The 17,100-nt window shown below is 42.2% G+C and overlaps 2 protein-coding genes across 7 annotated transcripts; one reads left to right on the forward strand and one right to left on the reverse strand.

The window, feature by feature from the left end:
* Nucleotides 1-539: 539 nt before the first annotated feature.
* On the reverse strand, nucleotides 540-9,206 carry LOC109872439 (heterogeneous nuclear ribonucleoprotein U-like protein 1). Of its 6 annotated transcripts, none has more exons than XM_020463649.2 (16): nucleotides 9,080-9,206; nucleotides 8,263-8,525; nucleotides 7,717-8,106; nucleotides 7,407-7,623; nucleotides 6,415-6,488; nucleotides 6,186-6,325; nucleotides 5,951-6,050; nucleotides 5,711-5,823; nucleotides 5,341-5,607; nucleotides 5,097-5,219; nucleotides 4,872-5,000; nucleotides 3,301-3,469; nucleotides 2,145-2,402; nucleotides 1,878-2,044; nucleotides 1,589-1,762; nucleotides 540-1,494 (listed from the first exon to the last, which is right to left on the reverse strand). In XM_020463649.2, exons 2-16 carry the CDS (start codon nucleotides 8,486-8,488, stop codon nucleotides 1,393-1,395), a joined length of 2,649 nt encoding a protein of 882 aa, XP_020319238.1. In that variant the 5' UTR covers nucleotides 8,489-8,525; nucleotides 9,080-9,206; the 3' UTR covers nucleotides 540-1,392. The 6 variants fall into 6 exon arrangements, with proteins under 6 accessions (XP_020319238.1, XP_020319236.1, XP_020319239.1 ...); XM_020463647.2 differs by having other exon boundaries at nucleotides 8,239-8,525; XM_020463650.2 differs by having other exon boundaries at nucleotides 8,353-8,525; nucleotides 9,080-9,205.
* A 2,343-nt stretch (nucleotides 9,207-11,549) lies between these two features.
* On the forward strand, nucleotides 11,550-15,315 carry LOC109872480 (radial spoke head protein 6 homolog A-like). Its single transcript, XM_020463731.2, has 7 exons — nucleotides 11,550-11,877; nucleotides 11,963-12,191; nucleotides 12,312-12,614; nucleotides 12,708-13,157; nucleotides 13,254-13,398; nucleotides 14,531-14,648; nucleotides 14,777-15,315. Exons 1-7 carry the CDS (start codon nucleotides 11,783-11,785, stop codon nucleotides 15,015-15,017), a joined length of 1,581 nt encoding a protein of 526 aa, XP_020319320.1. The 5' UTR covers nucleotides 11,550-11,782; the 3' UTR covers nucleotides 15,018-15,315.
* The last annotated feature ends 1,785 nt before the right edge of the window (nucleotides 15,316-17,100 follow it).

Consider the following 17,100-nt stretch of genomic DNA (forward strand, 5'->3'; position numbering starts at 1 on the left):
AAGGGGCAGAATACATTTTTTTTGTTTTAGATCGGGGCAAAACACCCCCCTCAATAGGGCAATCTGACCCCTGAAGGTGTGTTAATCTATTTTATGTTTTACTTTGACATTTGAGTAATTGACACTTAAAATCTAAAGTCTAGGTATTTTAATTAAATAAATCTAATATCAAAAGTAAAAATGACATTACACATCTCACTATTAATATCCTCATTATGATGGGGGTGGGGGGAATTGTAATATCAATGTACATCAAAATTGTTTTGAGATGAGACAAATAACATTTTTTTGTTAAGCAAGAGTAGTGGCAGCCAATGAAAGTGTGGGAAAAGTGGTTTCTGTGAGAATTACAGGAAGTTTAACCCAGTGAGGTGTTTAACCCCAAGCCACCTAATTACTTCTTTACAATGTGCCTTTAAAAACACTAACTTTTAGGTGTCCAATGTTATAGCTGTGTGGTTCTTGTAATGATAATTAAAATCTGGACTTTTGTGAGCCGTACTCAAGGAAACGAGACAGAAAAAAAAGAGACAACCAAATTAAATTAAATTCTTCAGATTATATTCTCAAATACAAAAAGATAACATTTTGTTTGAACACAGAACCATATGCAGATACTGTTTGACATACATTTTATACAGTTTTACAACCACACAAACTAGTTATTGATCACAAGATTCAAAAACGACTTTAGGGACATGTTACAGAATATTTTAAATGGTGTGAAAAATGCTGGTAAATGTGGTTTTACAATCTCTCTTTTTATAAAACAAAAGTCATCAAAATGTCAGACTTCAATTTCAATAAATATGGGCAAAATATTCATGGTTAAATCAAAACGAGAATAATAAGTCCAGACTCCACCAATTTCTTTAAAACATATGGTTCTTTGATCTAAAACTAAAAACTGTCATGTCAATGGCAAAATTTGAAAACAAAAACAATGTTGTCCAAAAATATTCCATCTTAAAAACACATTGAAATGTACACATGCAAATCCCAGCTACCTTTTATGAGCTCTAATAAACATTCACTGCGCAACACTAAACTGTCCTACATCTGCATGTTAAACTACACCTCTGTTGCTCATTTCAAATAGCCAACATCTAGAACAGGCAAGAAAAATAAGCTGCGTGTTACTAAAGTGTTGCAGGACCTACTGCAAACATAATGCTAACGTCGTGGCAAGAATAAAAATCCTGTATCTAAAAAGGCAGGGAAGAAAAACTGGACCCTTAAACATTTTTGAAAATGTAAGCTATAAGAAAGTGCAGGCTAATCATTAAGGATATGTATGACAATGAAAAGGCAGAGGTCTAGCCTGCAGGCAGGATAAGCAATGGAATGCTGCTGAGGGAATGAGATCCGTCTCATCAGCGCACTACTTTATGCCTACTGTGTGCCCTGAGAACCCTGGCTGTAGTTTCCATATTGGCTGTAGTACTGATTCCATTGGCTCTGGTTCTGGTAATACTGCTGCCACTGCTGTGCATACTGGATCAGAGAGAGCAAGACATTATCAACAGAGCTTTAGACAGGTGAACATGATATATGGGACAACCTAAGAAACTAGGTTGGCCCGACTCACCTGTTGATACTGCTGGTTGTAGGTCTGTTGCTGCTGGTTGTAGGTCTGTCCAGTGGCAACAGGAGCAGCGGAGGCGGCAGGAGTTTGGCTGTAACCTGGGTACTGGCTGTAGCTGCCGTAGTTGTAACCCTGGTTGTAGTTGCCCTGATTGTATCCCTGGTTGTATGTCTGTGGCTACAAATTAAAACATACGATGTCAGAAAGTTTCAAGGACTGGTGAAGAGTTGACAGAGGAACAGATTCCAGAGGGAGAACCACATGTAGGGAGATGCCATTTAACACAGTTTACCTGTCCTTGGCTGTAACTCCCAGTGGCTCCCTTGTTATATTGTCCTTGGCGGTGCTGATTGTAGCTCACTCCAGATTGCTGGTTGCGGTTGTAGCCATGTTGTCCTCCCGCAGCACCATCACGGTTGCTCCCCCAGCGGTTCTGCTGGTAGCCTCCATGGTTATACCCTGTAAAGTGTAAAGCAAAAGCAGTTAAGTAGGCTCACTAACACGCAAAAAGAAATTACGTTTAAAACTAAATAAATTCCACAGAAACCTTCCACCTCACCTCCTCTGAAGTTGCCACCTTGACTCTGATAGCCTCCCCTTCCCCCTTGGGGGCCACCACGGTTGTCATAGCGCTGGTAAGGTGCACCACGACCACGAAATCCTCCTTGGCGGTTGTCGAAGCGTTTGTCTGGGGGTGGGCCGGCCTTGCGGCCCTCCTCATTGTATTGCTTTACCAGCGTGTCAGCCTCTTCTCGTTTCAGCTCGATGAAGGTCACGTCGTCAAGAAACTCACCAGCTTCTGGGAGCACAAAGTTGGCTACAGGAAGCAGAGGAGTAGGCGTTGTCAGGACGAGTATAGCAGCACCGTCGAAAGAAAGAAAATCATTATTACTATCTGATAGACAATACTAGGAAGAGGTAGGAAGGGAAAGAGGGAAGTGGGGGAGAGTTATACCAGAATTATAGCAAAACATTACCTCAAGGGACAGGGGAGAATTTGCTCGTTTAGGGAGGAATTGTATTTAACTAGGCAAGTCAGTTAAGAACAAATTCTTTTTTACAATGACGGCCTACAACGGCCAAAACCTAACCTGGACGACACTGGGCCAATTGTGCACCGCCCTATGGGACTCCCAATCATGGCCGGTAATGACACAGCCTGGAATCGAACCAGGGTCTGTAGCGCCTTAGACCGCTGCCCCACTCAGGAGACCATAGAAAAATAACAAAACTAAGGAGATTGATGAATATGTAGAGTTTTCAGTTGTAAACCACAAGCATAGCTTACGGAAGGAAGCATAGCCTGTGGGCGTATGTCCTCAGTTAGTCCTTAAGTAATAAATGTGGATTTTCTTCCACTCCCCTGGTACTGGAAATTGCACTGCCAATGGTTTTGTTAAAATGTTCAATTGATAATCTATTAAAAATCTCATCCTTCAAGGGTCAGAATCCAAACCAACACTTGAATTGGACATCCCCCTGCACCCTGAGTTTGCAGTGCTAAATAGATGAATGAGAAAGACGAAAGAAATGGTTAAAAACAAAACAAGAGAATGATAGATGATAAAGGGGGAAATAGTGGGAATAGCTCTTTGAAGGGGGGCGGGGGACGGGTGAGATCTTCCAAGTTTCGATAAAACAACAACAACAACAAACATAGGAAATGCATTGTCTTTGTGTGGTTTTTAATTTTTTGTTATCCATGGAATTCCTACCTTTCATTTCTAATACAGCATGATCGGGCACATCCTTCCCTTCCTCATCAGTTCGCTTTAACGTTCGCTCTTTTAAATCCTCGTCCGTGGGACATATTACAATAGCCTTGCGTTGAAAACCTTCAAAAGGACGCATTTTTCGTCTCTGGGCTGATCCATATACATTTGTCTAGCAAAGTTGACAAGAAAAAAGTAGAAGCTGTTTGTTATTGTTCACTTGTCTGCTTTTGTTATGGCTTTGCGTTCCATAGGAGGGAAATTGGATTCCTGCAACGATGAAAGTGAGAGTCCCCCCCCCCCCCTCATACTGTTCTGGAACTACATATGGTTCTCTCACAACCCAACAACTTACTTTTGTGTCTGGAATACATTTCCTGGGAGAAAGAACTTTGGGGACCCATGTTAGCCATTTATTGGCAAAATTCTTGCAAGTTCTCAACTGGTCAACGTTTCCAATGAAAAGCTGAGAGCGTTAGCCACTTAAGGCCAGATTCTACATTACAAAATAACAGTTGCGTTTAAAAAAAAATTCTATTACAAAAATATGCTGCATCCTTTAATATATTTTTGCCATGTTTACAACGCACCCTTACAAGGTTGAGCAAATAGATGAATGTGCCCATTAATCCCTTCTGCCACACAGCTCACATTCACTTCCATATAATTAACAGTAGAAAAACTAAATCTGTAAAATCAATTGAATTGTCTCCAGGTAAACCCTTAAGGACAATCAATTAACAGTTTTTCTAACTATTCTCTATGTGGCAGGTATTTGCTACGCCACTGCTCTTATAATGACCCCAAAAAAAAGAAGAAAGATCAACAAATAATTTAGCATTTTTAAAAGTTGGGTAATATTTCACCTACAATAACAGGGTCCCCATTTACTTACCAGAACTTACCTTTTTTTGTCAATAGCCCAACTGTCTCATGACAATAACAACAGACAATACCTACCTGTCAATACTCACTCACACTGAAGCACCCATTAGAACGTCCAGGACCTCACCTACCTTGAGTAACTGGTGCAAACGGCCTGAAAATTCAAACATGTTAGTTCACTTACCTTAATGTTTTATTTATTTAACATACAACATTTAAAAAAGTTCCATATGCTGTCTGTATGTATAAATCAACTATCATACATCACAGGTGATGAGAGTTTAAACTTGAACTAATCTTACAGTTAACGAACAACAGAAGGTGTATTTCTTACTCACCACCCGTCAGTGTTTACTTGTTTTTCAACATCTTATTATAGACATGGACTATTTGTACAGCTTATAGCTCTTTAAGAACAGAACATAGGGAGGATATTCAAAAAATATTGAGTAAAAACATACAATTGCATCACCGGTTTCATTTAAGCAAAACAGAAAGAATGTTTTCAGCAGCATGTTCAGGGTGATAACTTCCAGGAGTTCAGATGTTGATCGAGGCCTCTACACTAGAGAGACCGCATCACAGAGTGCATTAATGGACATGTGCATCAGTGAACAACATTGGGTAGGGTTGGGAAGGAGGGAGGGTGAGCACAAAAACATAGTATGGGATGAGAAATCAGACAGTACCTGATCCAGGATGTAGTTACGCTTCTTGCGGGCAGCGATCTGGATCAGCCTGTTCAGACACTGTGTGGCCTGCTGGATCAGGACATCCCACCGACCTGAATAGTTCTTCTGACGCCGCAGCCCCATCACCTGAGGGTGGAGGTTTTCATTACGTTAGAGGGGAACTTGACACTAAAAAAGACCAAGACTAAAGGATTCTGTGTTCAAACAAAGATAACAACTGACCTTCATCTTCTCCATTATGGCGTTGGTGCCCAGGATGTTGTATTTCTTTGCAGGGTGCTCCTCCGCGTGCTTCAAGGCCCAAGTGGTTTTCCCAGAAGCAGGCAGACCAACCATCATCAATAGCTGAGGTAAAACAAAAGGGTCAAACATGCAATTGGTCATGGCACCTCACAGCTACTGATGACAGAAGCAATCTAGTCTAACGAATAAAAAAAAGTCATGATCCAACATGGCTGGCACTCACCTCACAGTCAGCCTTGGAGGCAGGCCCAACAGTCCCCCGCATCCTGTTCTCCAGAGGGACTTTCTGAATGAAGGTGTATCCCTCAGGCACGGGGAAGAAGGGCTCCTCTTTCTGGCCAAAGTTGAATTCAATGGCACAGTTCTTCACAAGAACGTGGGGAAAGAGTGGCCGCTCAGCCAACTCCTCCCGTGACACACGGAAGGCCACATCTAGCCACTTGCCATTCTTTGAGAAGGCCATCTCCACTTCCTCGCCGCTATCGAAGTCCTGAACCAGACATGGAGAGGAAAACGTTTAGGCTTATTGAGTACTCAGCTTCTATGAGTCAGATGAATCTAAGTGAATCTTATGCACCATCACAAATACTTACAATGTAGCACCCAAGGACATCGTTTTCACCAAACTTTTCCCCGTAATCCTCAAATTTACACTTGGAAGATTTCTTGCCAGTTCCTCCATAGCCATAAGAGAACGGTTCTTCACCTGTAATAAGCAGTAAAAACAGGAGTTTGTGTGTTGTTTCAAATCACATGAAATATTGATAGTAACAATGACATAATCCCAAGTGTTCCAGCTCAAGTACAGAAGCTTAAAAAAAAAAGAAAATGACCGAGCTGTGTGTTGCAGGTGTCCAGAGACCAGCCAATGCGCACTACATGAGGATCAGGCTCACTGCTGGGGAGGTGCTTCACAGAGATCTCCTCGTTGATCTGGGCAAGAAAAACATGCACCAAATTATTATTCCGAAAAATCGGATGAGACTTGACAGCAAAAAATTATTCAAAAGGAATATTCCATCTGCAGTGAAGTGAAATGCAACTTCATTTAAAAAGGAAATACTCTACCTTCATTTCAAAGCAGACACGCCCTTTGTTGACGCCATAGGAAGCTCGTGCACCTGACCACAGGTATGCAAAACCTTCAATGGTCAGCGGGTATCCACTATACCGGTCACGTGATACCTTGAAGTGCAGATCGCAATTGTCTGCAAAAAAACAAAACCTCATCAAAAGTCAATAATAAACCATTTTAAAAAATCCTACTACAATCCCGAAACATAGTACTTTCACTCACAAGTATCAATGGCCACAAGAGTGTCATCAAAATCTTCTTCCTCTTCCTCTGCTGGAGGCTGGGGAGAACGTCCCCTGTGTGACGGGAGTGTGGAGCATAAGCTAGAGGTGTAGTTCTATAGAATGTTTTCAAGACACTTTAGTGAAGTAGTTTTCAAACTAGCGATGTGCACAGTTATTGGAATATCCAAAACGGGCATTAGTATTGGAATATTGTGAGTATAATTTGTTGTGACAAAACATTTTATGGACTTGTTTTAACACTGGAAATGCTTATTCTAAATTAAATTATAATATCCATGTGATACATGTCATACAAGTATCCATACAAGTATTCTACCATGACATTTCAAATGTTTTATTTAATAAAACAAAAAATACTGTAGCCTTCACGTTGGTAGCTTGTTGTTTATGTTGGCCAATCAAAGCAGCTCAATGTGTAGCAAGAGTAGTGAGAGTTCACTATTGAGAGTTCACTATTGAGAGTTCACTATTGAGAGTTCACTATTGCAATGCAAAACGGAATAAAAGGACTGAATTAAAAGTTAGCGAAATTAGAAGGAGTAGGCTACAATGAGCAACCAACAGGTAGGCTGTTTTATCCGAATTGGGTTGGGGAGAAATCACTAAATGTGGCCTCAACTAGCTATACAGTGTAGCTAGCCTCTCTAGGCTACTCCAGTCAAGACAGGCACTGTTATATGGGATGATAAATAACATTGTGGCTGCTACAAGTTAGGTAGTCTTGGCTGTACTCAAGTAGAGGCTCTCTATGCCTCCATCTGCTCGCTCCAATCTCACAGGCACCTCCGCAGATGCAGCAATAGAGCACCAGCCTTTCCACTCGCACAGCAGTTTTTTTTTTAAAACAACACATGCATTTCAAATATCCGGATATCCAACAAAAATTCATGATACTATTCGAATAGCGAAATTATTTTAAACCCCCATCCCTATTTCAAACTTGTTCCACTTAGAAACATTTTAACACACCTTTTTTCCTCCCGATGTTCATAGTATCCATAGCCACGGCCTTCATCGTATGGCCTCTTACGGTTGTGTCGGTTATCCTCCGTTTTGGCCTGGGTCGCCTGCTCAGCCTCCCATTCATTGGCTGGCTCTGGATGATGAGCACTTGGCTGCTGGGGCTCCTTCTCTTCCTTCAACTGCTCCTGCTCCTTTTTCAACTCTGCTTTCATCACAAACTCCTCTGCACCAATGAGGTCAATGTTGTCAATAATTACTGCTTGAGCAACAGTGTGAATTGAGAGAATATACTAAGCATGAACAAGTTATTACTGACCTGGCTTAATTTCAGGCATCTCCACAGGCTCAATTGATTCCGACTCCAGTGGCTCTTTTTGCACAGGCTTTGATTGCACAGGTTCTGATTGCACAGGTTCTGGTTGCACAGGTTCCTCCATCTCCGGTTCCTCCATCTCCGGTTCTAGCACCTGTGGCTCTGGCTCTTGTCTTTTGTCTGACTCATACGCCTGCGGAATCTGTGGCTCCATCACATCTTCTGTGAAATCGACCATCCCAGATCCCATTGCAGGGACTTGACCATACATCTGCGCCCCATCCCGGCTGTCTTCTTCACTCTGTTCGTTATCACCATTCGCCTCATCAGCCTGCGGGACAAACTGCACTTCCTTGTCCTTAATATATTTTTCTTCTTCCCCATCATCTTTAACTAAAAAAGAAAACAGTGTCAGTATCACAAGCTGCTTGTTTTACATATTTGGAGTAGCACAGCAGTTTCATCTGCAAACAATCTGTGAACAACAGTGGCCGTATTGGTGCAATCTTACAACGGTCTACATACACTTTGAACCCCCAATATTTGTACCGTCATCACCATCTCCAGCGTCTCCGCCAATATCGTTTTGCTGATCCCCCTCCTCCCCAACATCGGCAATCGGTGGCCCATCCCCTTCACCTGCAGCCTCGGCCTCAAGTGCTGACTGCAACCTTATGACGAGATCCGCCTTCAGCCCACGAGTATCCAGGCCTCGCAGCTGAAGCTCCTCCTTCAGCTCGTTGACTTTGAGCTTCTTCACATTGATTCCACTCATTTTTCATGCAACTTCTTCAGTGATCAGAAATTCCAATCTATACGAAATTAATGCACAGGCAAGGAATTCAGTTTAGGAATGTACTTAACCGCCTAGTAGTAGTAACGTTAGCTAACTAGCTATTTACTGTAGTTAGTTACACATTATTGTCCCACCTGAGCTAGCTAGCTCGCTATTTCGTTGCATTACAAGACCATGCATGGACATCGCTCGCGTAGCAAAAACATACAATACACTGCGAAACAACGCACGGGTCAAAAGCCAACAGTTTTCTTAAAGTTAGCTAGCTAGGTAGATTTCTACTGGAGAACCAGTTTAGGTCTGACGTCACACCAACATAACTAGCTGTATAGAGTAATGTTTTTTTATTTAACCTTTATTTAAATTATGCAAGTCAGTTAAGAACAAATTCTTATTTACATTGACGGCCTAACCCGTACTACCCTGGGCCAATTCTGCGCCGCCCTATCACGACCGGTTGTGATACAGCCTGCAATCGAACCAGGGTCTGTAGTGCCTTAGACCGCTGCTTCACTCGAGAGCCCATAGATAGTATAGTGTAGCTAGGTCATGTGAATTTACATTACTAACCTCTTTCCTCACCCCTATAATGTCCTTGCTAGAGATTCATGTAGCGACCAACTCAACTAAAACAAAATGGACGACTCTGTCGCTAACGAAGCTGTAAACATCTTTGCGCTGTATGTCTGTTTCTTAAGTTTTTATTGGTGAATCGCTACCAACTGACAGCTGCATACATCGCCACCTACTGTCCTGGAGTGTGAGACCGGTCACGACCTATCTATGCCTCCATATTCTCTTAACTAACCATCATCTGCATATAAGGCCCCCCTGTCCGATATCCAGAAAGAGATCATCAATCATCAACATGACGTTCCAGTTCTCTGCTGCCTGTGACTGGAACGAATTGCAAAAATCGCTGAAGTTGGAGACTTTTATCTCCCTCACCAACTTCAAACATCTGCTATCTGAGCAGCTAACCAATCACTGCAGCTGTACATAGTCTATCGGTAAATAGCCCACCCAATTTTACCTACCTCATCCCCATACTGTTTATATTTATTTACTTTTCTGCTCTTTTGCACACCAATATCTCTACCTGTACATGAAGATAGGACTAATAGCACCAACCTGTGTAGTTCCATTTTCCAACTCATATTCTCTTGATAACTCCGATCCCACCCTGACCTGGAAGGTTCGGTCAAACAAGAAATCCATAATCCAGGTGTACATTCTCCCTATAATACCCATTCCATTCAATTTAATCAGTAGACCTTCCCGTCACATTGTATCATATGCTTTTTCAATGGCAAAATAAAATAAAGTGGATTTAACAAGTGGCATCAATAATAGATCATAGCTTTCACCTGGATTCACCTGGTCAGTTTTTGTCATAGAAAAGAGCAGGTGTCACACTCAGTGAACATGTACAAAACATTAGGTACACCTGCTCTTTCCATGACCCAGACTGACCAGGTAAACCCAGGTGAAAGATATGATTCCTTATCGATGTCACCGGTTGAATCCACTTTAATCAGTGTAGTTGAAGCGGAGGAGACAGGTTAAAGAAGGATTTTTAAGCCAAATTCATAACATATAATATATATAATCCGTAGCATATCATACGAAATGGGTGATGGACATCACAAATGAATACATACCATATGAAACGTTACATATCATACTAAAATGCATCAGATTTACGTACAGAATAATACGAATCCAGGTTGATTGAAATCAACCATCCCATATCCCACTGCAGGGACTTGACCATACATCTGCGACCCATCTGGGCCGCACCCCATCCGGTACAACAAGAACCTTTTCCACCACCGCTGAAAGAGCCAGAGCCACCAGTCCAGCATGTTGTGTCAAATACAAAAGAGGAAGAGGAGCCCATGGAGGAGGAGCCCCCGCTAGACAAAAGGAAACTGCAGACATAATTGTTTACAGGTAATCCTATAGTTGTTTGTCTCTGGTACAGTGGTTGGTTGTATTCATTTGAAAGTTTTGAAAAGGTATAGATTTAATGACACAACTGGTATCTTGCAACCGATAACGAGCAGAATCATCTACAGTCACTCTGGGTATCCCCTCAAAATGACACTCATGACAGCCATGCTGAATTATTATTAGATATACTGTAGATAGATGGTATATAATATAACTCAATTATGTTTCTACCAGGTGGATTGGCCAGTAGTGGAAAAGAACCCCACTCCAGACCCTATAGAGACAGTGGGAGCCAATGAAGGAGACACCTAACGAACCTTCAGATGTCACTGACCAATTAAAAGTGGTCATCGAAAGACAGTACCACAGAACCTGAGACTGGCACAGGAAATGCTGAATTATGCTCCATCCGCGGAAGGGCGTAAAGAAGAATATTATAAACTGAGGATGAACAGTTGCAAAATTGTGACTGCACCTCTATATTTGTACTGGCTCTTAACTCCATGAACCTATTAAAAGTAGACACTGATTCTTGTTCATCCCAAAATATCTACGTTATGTGTCCTTAGTTTTGTATTTGACGAAATTGCCTAATGCACTGGGGCAATCTAGTAGGGAAAATATTTACTAAAATGTAATAGATTTTTGTTTTGAAAGTCCTTAATAGAAAATCTCTGTCATGAGAAAAAAAGAAAACAGCTTTTTGTTTGTTATATTTGTCCCATGTCTTTTCATTGTGGCCAATTTGAAATAAACAACGTACAGCCTATGCATATACTGATCACCTCTCTGTCAAAGGTGGACGGTGAATTCAACCGTTATTTAAGGTTTTTGATTGAGAATGCCTGCAGGTCATTTGACTTTTCAAGACTGTTTTAGGAGGGAAAGGCTATACAGACACACCTGACCTGCAAACTGACATTTAACTTCAGAATTGGTTAGGGTCAGGGTTAAGGGTTTAGTGGGGGTCAGCTAAGGATCCGTTTTGGAGGTTTGCAGGTCAGCAGTACCAGGGGTGATGGATGTGCTGCCGCTTGATGGACGTTCTGTGCATAGCAAAGTCCCACGAGCACAGCAACAGTATTGTTTACCCTAGCAACGGGGTGCTCGCTGTGTTTTTTTTTACTGGTGAAGAACAAGAACTCGGATAGCTAGCATCCCCCCGATCTCTATCTTTTGAGATTTTGGAACTTTTAACGTTTGGGAAAAGTGTTGATAAACAACCTTAACTTAACAACGACAGTCGTGCGTATTGGGTGTTAGCAACCTGTTTTCACCACAGGACCGTTTTTCTGTTGAGTTGTTAGGAACGCAAGAAAAATGGCAGAGGGAGCACTGAACAACCAAAGGGAGCACACAGCGATCTGCTTCAAGGCCTTTATGCTCAAGAATAGTACAAAAAGCAACCTCAACCTGTGAGTATTTATATGATTGCCATAGTGGATAGTGAAGGTGGCGTACTAGTTAAGTGAGTATGACACTGTTCTCCAACCTTTCCAGCTATGACCATCTTTCACGATTACTGACCAAGGTGATGGATGAGCGTCCAGAAAATGTGGTTGACATAATTGAAGACATGAGCCGTGAGGTGAAGCAGGAATTTCTGCAGGACAAGCAGAGCACCTTGAGAGACATGCCACTGGCAACGGCTGCACAGCTCCTGGCTGAGCAGCAGAGGTTACTGTTTTCACGGAGAGGGGGTGATGATGGAGAACAAGAGGAGGAACTGGTAAGAGAAGAAATGACCCAGGTCCTTGCACATTGACTTTACCAAGACTGATTTGGGGAATGAATGAGCAAGTTGTATAGTGTAATCAATAATTATTTCAACGCGTCTGTGTCTCATTAGGTAGAAACACCGCTTCCCAATGTGAGTGAGCTTGGCTTCTTCCTCGAGCAGGCTGGAGTGGGACTGGGTAGAGAGGAGATGCTGATGGTCTTCCTGGCACTCAAGCAGCTGGTGGATTCCCAACCGCTAGTGCGCTGCCGACTTTGGGGCAAAATCCTGGGCACAGGGGGCAACTATCTTGTTGCTGAGTGCGAGTACAGAGAGGGGGAGGAGGAGGAAGAGGGTAATGAGGAAACAGTGGAAGATGAGGAAAGAGATGGAGAACCTCGGGATGATGATGAGGAAGCTGATGTGGTGGAAGTGGTGAGTTACTGAAAAAATGACTGTCTTACAGTATGTTGCTTTCATATTAGGTTTCTTCTTGTATGAAAAGTTTATGATGACTTTGCATTTTAGATTGATACGCTCCCAAGATCCACCTTCAAGCCCCCGCCTGTGGTGCCAAAGGAGGACAATCGCACAGGTGTGAACAAGTTTACTTACTTTGTGTGCAGAGAGCCTGGCCTTCCCTGGGTGAAGCTGCCCACTGTCACTCCCACCCAGATCACAGCTGCACGCCACATCCGCAAATTCTTCACAGGGAGACTGGATGCCCCCATCATCAGCTATCCTCCTTTTCCTGGCAATGAGGCCAACTATTTGCGAGCCCAAATTGCTCGCATCTCTGCCGGCACACAGGTCAGTCCCCTCGGGTTCTATCAGTTTGCAGAGGAGGAAGGTGAGGAGGAAGAGGAGGGAGCCCGAGACAGCTTTGAAGAGAATTCTGACTTTGAGGGAATTCCTGTTCCTGAAATGGCAGAATCTCTATCCACCTGGGTGCATCATGTCCAGCACATCCTTCAACAGGTAACACTCAAACAAATTCCTTTTCTAATGTGATTCTGATAAGCCATTTTTAACCCATTTTTTGTGCCCTGAAAATGATCACATGGCCTCTCCTAGGGTCGCTGTGTGTGGGTGAACCTGGCTGACAAGCCTGAGGATGACTTTGAGGAGGAAGGAGATGAAGAGGAGAAGGAGGAGGAGCCTGATGAGCCTGATCCAGAGGTGGGGCCTCCCCTCCTCACTCCACTCTCTGAGGATGCAGGTCAGTATATTCCAGCGGAGAACAACTGCCCCCTCTCATTGAAGCCATGGAAGTTAAAGTCCGACCGCGGTACTGAAGGCATTGTTTGCACAAAACAGGACCCCCTTTATAGTGAATGGAAATATGTCAATCTTCGTGTAAATAAATACAACATTTGAAGACAATCATGGTACCAATAATTGCTTCTAATACACCAGATGTATGTCCTTGAACCGATTATTTTAAAATCGCACAGAGAAGAAGTTATAACGGTAATTTAGTTGCTAATGGCAGCCTGCAGTACCCCGGTCGGCCTTCAACTCATTTTTGATGAAAATAAAAATGTGTCAGAGTGTCACTTTCACAAGGTTGGAGTAATAACATGTTGAAATGCATATGACATTGGCTGAAATCGAGGTTGTGCCTTTAGATTTATAGAAAATTCACAACTAAGGAAGAATTTCTCACTTCTCTCATTGACCTCTGGAACTCTTAGAAACTCTGCTATAAGGACACAGCTGACGCTTACACCGACTCCATGGTTTGGGGGTGCTGTCGAGAAATATCTGCCAACGGGCGAGGGAGGGGGGATTGAGGAAAAATATTGACCTGCTCATTAGTCACCAGGAATAATAAAGACCTAGTTCACCGATTTAGCTGAAAAAACACGACGGCCAGAGTAACGAAGGCATAGTTTGATTTTTTTTAATGATATATAATTTTGGCATTACAATTTATCAGGGGATGCTGCAGCACCCTCAGGACCCCTACTTCCCGCGGCTATGACCGACTAGACGAAACCTTAACCTTAACCAAACCCTTAACCCAGACCCTAACCTAATTTTGATCAATTCTGTCATTTTATATCAGTTTGGCATCAGGCGTATCCTTATAGCCTTTTTCAGCTCAAACTGCGCATTTTATGTCTCCATGAGATGCCATCTTAACCAACTTCATTTGGCTTCAATGAGCTATTGAGTCTTCACATTGGAATTAATGGTGTCACGTGAGTGATGGCTTTGTCCATTCATATATAATCATTGGTCTATTCTCAGTCTGTTGGTTGGCCTACATTTTCACTCCATGCTGGTGGCATGTCTATTATGATTATGTGTTAAACTCCTTTCAACTGCATGATGTGTATGCATTTCAGAGACTACCAACACCCCTCCCTGGAGCTCCAAGATGTCCTCCACCCTCATCTCTCAGTTTGCTCTTGCAGTGCTGCGCTCAAACCTCTGGCCGGGGGCTTATACTTATGCCAGTGGAAAGTAAGATTGAGTGTAATTTATTTATTTGTAGAACTTTGTAGGGGTAATGTATTATATATTATTATAACTGTGGGATACAGACAATATCTCCAATCGAATAAATATGTTTTTTTTGTTTACTAAATTAGGAAGTTTGAGAACATCTACATTGGTTGGGGCCTGAAATTTGTAGGGGAAGGGTACATCCCAACTGTTCCAACAATGCCCCAGAGAGAATACCCCAGTGGGCCAGAGATCACAGAGTCCCTGGACCCCAGTCTGGAGGAAGAGCAAGCCCTGAAAGCAACCCTGGAGGAGCAGAGGGCTGCCCAAGAAGAGACAGAGGCCTTGGGTGAAGATGAAGAGGAGGAGGAAGAAGAGGATGATTAAAGATGACTTTGTTGTTAACAAACACTACATTACAAAATAGGCAACATTTACTGTTGACTAAAGCCTGAGGGCTCTGTTCAATCTGCGTCGCAGAAGTTCAGCTTTACAGCGTGATTGAAATTTAAAGGCAATGTTCCGGCTTTAGCTGAGACTGCATTCATGGTAAACGTATGTCGGCTCAAAATTACCTTTACATTTCTACTGCGGAATCTGTAACGCTTCAGCGATAGATTAAATAGAGCCCCTAATTTATTAAGAACAAATAAAACAATTCGTACAGCAATGTCCACTGAGAGAACAATGCTTGTACATGTTTTTTTTATTAGTCATTTTTTAAAGATTATACAGACAAACAGGTAGAGAGCAAAACACACACTGATCCCCTACCAAATCCAACCCACCCTCACCCACCACGATCCAACAGTGTCCCACCCTAATACCAGGTTTTAATGAAACAATGTTTGTGCATTTATTTGTCATACTTTTTTAGACATCAGACCATAGTCAGATGTGTTGGCAAGGCAGACTTCACTGTTTATTACTTTCCACATGAAGCAGGCAAGTAACTGAATACCTCAGTAATTGCTACTGTCCTTAATTGGCCATGTCAGAACATGTGGGGTGAGCCTTCAATAAGTATATGCAGTACCAGTCAAAAGTTTGCACACACCTACTCATTCCAGGGTTTTTCTTTATTTTTGCTATTTTCTACATTGTAGAATAATAGTGAAGACATCAAAACTATGAAATAACACATATGGAATCATGTTGAAACCCAAAAAGTGTTAAACAAATCAAAATATGTTTTATATTTGAGATTCTTCAAATAGTCACCCTTTGCCTTGATGATAGCTTTGCACACTCGTGGCATTCTCTCAACCAGCTTCAATGAGGTAGTCATCTGGAATGCATTTCAATTAACAGGTGTGCCTTGTTGAAAGTTAATTTGTGGAATGTCTTTCCTTCTTAATGCATTTGAGTCAATCAGATGTGTTGTGACAAGGTAGGGGTGGTATACAGAAGACAGCCCTATTTGGTAAAATACCAAATCCATATTATGGGAAGAACAAATAAGCAAAGATAATGACAGTCCATCATTCAGGAAATGACAGTCCAGCAATCAGGAAAACTTCAAGAACTTTGAAAGTTTCTTCAAGTGCAGTCGCGAAAACCATCAAGCGCTGTGATGAAACTGGCTCTCATCAGGACCGCCACTGGAAAGGAAGACCCAGAGTTACCTCTGCTGCAGAGGATAAGTTCATTAGAGTTACCAGCCTCAGAAATTGCAGCCCAAATAAATGCTTAAGAGTTCAAGTAACAGACACATTTCAACATCAACTGTTCAGAGGAGACTGCGTGAATCAGGCCTTTATGGTTGAATTTCTGCAAAGAAACCACTACTAAAGGACACCAATAAGAAGAAGAGACTTGCTTGGGCCAAGAAACACGAGCAATGGACATTAGACCGGTGGAAATCTGTCCTTTGGTCTGATGAGTCCAACCAACATGGCTGCCACAGCATTCTGCAGCGATACGCCATCCCATCTTGTTTGTGCTTAGTGGGACTATCATTTGTTTTTAAACAGGACGATGACTATTTGACCAAGGAGAGTGCTGGAGTGCTGCATCAGATGACCTGGCCTCCACAATCACCCGACCTCAACCCAATTGAAATGGTTTGGGATGAGTTGGACCGTAGAGTGAAGGAAAAGCAGCCAACAAGTGCTCAGCATATGTGGGAACTCCTTCAAGACTGTTGGGAAAGCATTCCAGGTGAAGCTGGCTGAGAGAATGCCAAGAGTGCAAAGCTATCATCAGGGCAAAGGGTGGCTACTTTGAACACTTTTTTTGGTTACTACATGATTCCATATGTGTAATTTCATAGTTTTGATGTCTTCATTATTATTCTACTATAGTAAAAATAAAGAAAACCCATTGAATGAGTATGTGTGTCTAAACTTTTGACTGTTACTGTATATCTCTAAAACCATAAAAGAGCATGACAGAAACAAGGTAGAGAATAAGAAGGACAGATTTTGTATTAATTTGGCATAAAAATAAAACCCAGAATGCATGGCAATGT

Source organism: Oncorhynchus kisutch, linkage group LG28 (genome assembly GCF_002021735.2).
Source record: "Oncorhynchus kisutch isolate 150728-3 linkage group LG28, Okis_V2, whole genome shotgun sequence".
NCBI lineage: Eukaryota > Metazoa > Chordata > Actinopteri > Salmoniformes > Salmonidae > Oncorhynchus > Oncorhynchus kisutch.

What these genes read in the sequence shown, in the direction of transcription:
- LOC109872439 (XM_020463647.2), bottom strand. Translation starts at nt 8,488, where the DNA reads ATGAGTGGAATCAATGTGAAGAAGCTCAAAGTCAACGAGCTGAAGGAG. An exon ending in GATGCCTGAAATTAAGCCAG is followed by an intron (nt 7,624 to 7,716) that starts GTCAGTAATAAC and finishes TCATTGGTGCAG; the next exon opens with AGGAGTTTGTGATGAAAGCA. An exon ending in TGCTGTATTAGAAATGAAAG is followed by an intron (nt 2,403 to 3,300) that starts GTAGGAATTCCA and finishes TGCTTCCTGTAG; the next exon opens with CCAACTTTGTGCTCCCAGAA.
- LOC109872480 (XM_020463731.2), top strand. Translation starts at nt 11,783, where the DNA reads ATGGCAGAGGGAGCACTGAACAACCAAAGGGAGCACACAGCGATCTGC. An exon ending in GAGAACAAGAGGAGGAACTG is followed by an intron (nt 12,192 to 12,311) that starts GTAAGAGAAGAA and finishes GTGTCTCATTAG; the next exon opens with GTAGAAACACCGCTTCCCAA. An exon ending in TCCACTCTCTGAGGATGCAG is followed by an intron (nt 13,399 to 14,530) that starts GTCAGTATATTC and finishes TATGCATTTCAG; the next exon opens with AGACTACCAACACCCCTCCC.